Source organism: Salvia splendens, chromosome 3 (genome assembly GCF_004379255.2).
Source record: "Salvia splendens isolate huo1 chromosome 3, SspV2, whole genome shotgun sequence".
In the NCBI taxonomy this organism is placed as follows: domain Eukaryota; kingdom Viridiplantae; phylum Streptophyta; class Magnoliopsida; order Lamiales; family Lamiaceae; genus Salvia; species Salvia splendens.
Genome location: NC_056034.1, coordinates 4,303,666 through 4,307,834, shown reverse-complemented (window position 1 = coordinate 4,307,834; position 4,169 = coordinate 4,303,666). Strand labels below are relative to the sequence as shown.

At 34.5% G+C, this 4,169-nt stretch overlaps 1 protein-coding gene across 2 annotated transcripts; it reads right to left on the bottom strand.

The window, feature by feature from the left end:
- Window positions 1-408: 408 nt before the first annotated feature.
- LOC121793779 (O-methyltransferase 1, chloroplastic-like) lies at window positions 409-2,961 on the bottom strand. Of its 2 annotated transcripts, none has more exons than XM_042191812.1 (7): window positions 2,730-2,961; window positions 2,243-2,394; window positions 1,791-1,911; window positions 1,349-1,473; window positions 1,122-1,250; window positions 882-1,046; window positions 409-761 (listed from the first exon to the last, which is right to left on the bottom strand). In XM_042191812.1, exons 1-7 carry the CDS (start codon window positions 2,914-2,916, stop codon window positions 690-692), a joined length of 951 nt encoding a protein of 316 aa, XP_042047746.1. In that variant the 5' UTR covers window positions 2,917-2,961; the 3' UTR covers window positions 409-689. The 2 variants fall into 2 exon arrangements, with proteins under 2 accessions (XP_042047746.1, XP_042047747.1); XM_042191813.1 differs by having other exon boundaries at window positions 2,739-2,960.
- Window positions 2,962-4,169: the final 1,208 nt, after the last annotated feature.

Here is a 4,169-nt window from a genome sequence, read left to right as displayed (position 1 = left end):
TAGTGGACGTCCCCGACGGACGAGCCGTTCGCCGGTCGGACATCCGCTATTGTGGATGCTCTTAGTTTTTATAATGCAATTATTTTTTCTTAATTACTTCTCTACTTTATCCTATATCAACTTAATTGTTTAAACATCATTTTCTTAAATATTGTATTCAAACAAAACATCTCGCTTATGATATAACGGGACATATGGAGTAGTTCATCAATCCATAGTTAGATAGAGGAAAATATAAATTTAGGACTCAGAATGGTTGAAACTTGATAGTTTCAGTCTCAAGTTACAAAATTCATGTTTTCTGATTATTTTTTTATGATCATTTTAATTGTTAATAGTACAATTTAATAGATAGTTAATGAAGAAAATTTTATTGAAATTTAATAAAAATTAATTTTGAATAAAAAAGATTCGAATCGTATTTTTATTAAGTGTTTCAAGTGACCCCTATATATTTTTGGGATATAAATATCCTCTCTTTTTTCTAAATTTCTGTTTTTATATATCAATAAAAGTACATGACTTCCCTAACAATATTGGAAAATTAGATTCATATATTGGGCCACACCGTGCAGTTGGAGCTGGAACTGGGTTTAGGCCCAAGGTCTACGGCCCAATGCAAACAAAAGATGAGAAAAATACAATAGCACTATAGAGTCTAGACTCGATATGTAAAACATGGTGTCCATTTAAAGCTCTTCAAAACCATCTTCATCGCCTTCTTCTTCTATCCTTTGAAACTCTCTTCTCCATAATTCCATCTGCAAGATTTTAAATCCCCAGTCAAACACACATAACCGAAATCAACATGAGAACGAAAAGCAACCCTGCAAAATCAAAATGAAACTTTACACATTATTTCAATATTCGAAGTTGGTCACCTGATCATCAGAGAACTGCAGCTGCTCTGCAGCAAATAGTATCATTTCGCAGTCACCGAATGATGATTCATTTCCGAGGTCTCTTGCAACTTCGTCACGCTCAACGATCTCCACCTTTAGGCCGTGGCTCACAAAGAGCTTGTCCATCCATTCTGCTGTTGTAGACTAAAATGGAGGCAAGGAACAGATTATGATCTTCACGGAGAGGCGACTTCTCCAACAAAATTAAAACTTGCTCACCTTCGTGTCAGTCTCAGTTTTTACTAACCAGCTAGGGAGTTCTCCAATGATAAAGGATCCCTTCATGGCTAACGCGCTCACAATGCTCAAAATATCTTGAAAGTTGGACAAAGTAACTACTGGAAGTCCCTGCAAGATTGCAAACAGAAACCACCATCATGTAAAATTTCAGTAAAGTCGTTGCTATGAGATTTTATCTTTAATGATCATGGAAAGAATTCAATCACCTGAAGAACCCACAGACTAGATCTGGTGCCGTTGTATCCTTTACTGCGTAAAGCTTCTTGAATGTCCGAGGTTTCTGATGGGACATGTAAGAGCAAGCACCTTCTTGGAATCTTGGCGCCAACTTCTAATAGTTTAATTTTCATGAAAGATAAATACTGTCACCACACGCTCGAATTCTTGAGCAGATATTAAAAGTAAGAAATAATTTTAGTAGACATAGCCTGAAAACTGTCATATGCTCTCTGGCTATAAACAAAAGTCACAATTTCAAAGGAACTAACTTGCATCAAATTTCAATAATCACCCTCAACGGCATAGTTTCTCACTGAACTTAGTTAAATCATCAGTCGTATTACTATAAAACATTGTGGTTTGTTGAACGAAAATAAGATATGGATGCTAGGAAATAGTACTGAAATCTTGTGAGTTTAATAGTCAGACCTTCAAGCTTCTGAATAGATTGTCTAAATATTATATCCGGAGATATATCAAATAGTACTGTCGATGCAGGCCAGTTAAGCCTATATGGTCGGGTGTCCATCCCATCCGTCAAGAAAATAATCTGCAACAAGACAACAGACTACATGACTTACAACTCATGCGAAAAAAACGGTCTTCACATATGTTGATGGCCATCTCTATGTAGAATCCAAATCTCCACACAAATCCACCCAAGCAAAAACACACCAATCAAATGTATGATATTAAACCTAGAATCCCAACATTTGCTTCACCTAATCTAAGCTCTTTAGGCGCGTGTTAGACTAGGAAAATACCATTAAATATGCAGTGGAAAGCGACCATCATTCTCTAATAATTCTTGTTAACCAACAAGACAACATTGAGCCACAGTGGGGCAAAAAGGGTCAGGAAATTACACATGAATAAGATACCTGCCTAAGTCCATCGTCTTTTTGCATTGAGGTGATCAGTTTGTCATCAATAAACTTGGTTGCAAGGCAGTGCTTGTGCAAGCTTTGATTCACATCCATTTCAATATCAAGAGGCAGAAGGCATCTGATGTAGGGGTCTGTGAATAATGGATCTGCCCAAACATAAACAGTCAGCAACTTAAACAGCAAGTTGACCCAACATGCACAGAATTCCATCACCCATGCCATTTTTTTCAAAGTATTCAATCCATATAGTTTTGAGAATGATACTGTTAATTTACAGAGAAGAATACTCTTTCTGAGCATCTGAGGTGGGATTTTTCAACTAAGATGAAAGCTCGTCGACAATTATTACTTTTAACCCCCAAACATTAGACATAATACAGAAACAAGTAATCCAGCGATTCACAGCCAGGTGTTCGAAGAAATGCCCCAAAGAAAATAAAGCTAAGAGAGCAGCGTTTCTTCCCGCGAATATAACACACACACAGCATGCCTGGACGGAGGGTCTCCTGGAAACGCAGGGAAGCGCGGTGGAGCGCCGCTTGGAAAAACTCGTGAGCTTCGGCATTGTTGAATTTGCAATTTAATATGGGCTTTGCAGTTTTCTTTGAAGCGAGAAAGAGGTAAGGCGTTGGCCGTGGAAGACAACTACTCATTGCTAATAATTTCATTCTCAACTATTTTCTATATCCATAGTTGGCCTTGCTATATAACTCTATTTTACCCTTCCAATTAAAATATTCATTGCTACCAATCATTTCTTAATTAAAAATTATTGTTATAGTACATAATTTAATTAGTTATGCAGATCTGAATAAAATACTAAGATCGATTCATCGAAGCAGGGTAGCATTCCATGCAATAAATTTCCTTGTTACATTATAGGGAAATTACACTATACATACAAAACGTTTCACCAATGTTTCAAATTAGTACGGACAGATCTTAATTAACTTGAATAGTAAAAAGGTTTTATTTGTGTTTTAAACTAATACAGTCTATTAAAATTCTTTAACACCGTTAGTATTTAAACCTTTTTCTTAACATATTAGTAGAATATTAGAGGAAATAGAATTTTACACTCAAGAAGATGAACTTAGCAATACTTTCCGATAACTGACCTATCCCGAAAAATTTGGAGTATTTTTCTATCTCTCTCTCAATAACAGGTAAACTTACTTAGATTTTTATCTTATTTTTATGGGCTTTGAGAAAAAAGGATCGAGAACCTCTATTGAAGCTTAGGAATTTTTGTTTAAAATTCCCATCTTTTACACTTTTGCTAAAGTCTTTTACACTTTTGCATGAATTTTCAATCAAATTATTTTAGTTATATGGAAATTTAGAAAGATTAACTGTCACTTAGGATATTTTTAGTTCTTGATGGAAATTTAGGAAGATGGTTTTTTTATTTCTTGATGGAAATTTAGGAAGATGAACCTCTACATGCCTTTCAAATAACTAAAAGTTTAACTTTTTTATGCTATTTGTTTTTAAAGAAGGGGCTTCAAAGTATTGATTTTTAAAGGTGTTTTGCTATAGTATTTACTCTTATGTGTCATTTGGGGAATTTGTAAATAGCAAACCTTCTCTAATACTAAATCACTATATGCAATGGGGAACTTTAAAACAGTGTCTTCGCTGTAGCAAAAAACTAAACCTTTATTTAGAACTTTTTTGTTTTTAAAGAAGAGCATCAAACTTAGTTTTTAAAGAAAAATACTAACCATAATAGGAGTTTTTTTAAACGGTGTTAAAGACATATAACAGAATGTATTAATATAAAATATAATGAAACTTTTTGTATGATTTATGCAAACTTAAAACTTTTTGTGCTAATTTGGAACATTGTCGTTGATAAGGTAGTATACATTTCACAGCCCAAGGATGAGCTACACACTCAAATAGCACCTGAAACTCTTAA

Bases quoted from the DNA above. Each gene is read 5' to 3' on its own strand.
- LOC121793779 (XM_042191812.1), bottom strand. From the start codon at position 2,916: ATGAAATTATTAGCAATGAGTAGTTGTCTTCCACGGCCAACGCCTTAC. The intron at 2,395-2,729 runs GTGTGTGTTATA...ATGTTTGGGCAG, and splicing joins CCTCCGTCCAGGCATGCTGT to ATCCATTATTCACAGACCCC. The intron at 1,474-1,790 runs GTCTGACTATTA...TTAAACTATTAG, and splicing joins ATCTATTCAGAAGCTTGAAG to AAGTTGGCGCCAAGATTCCA.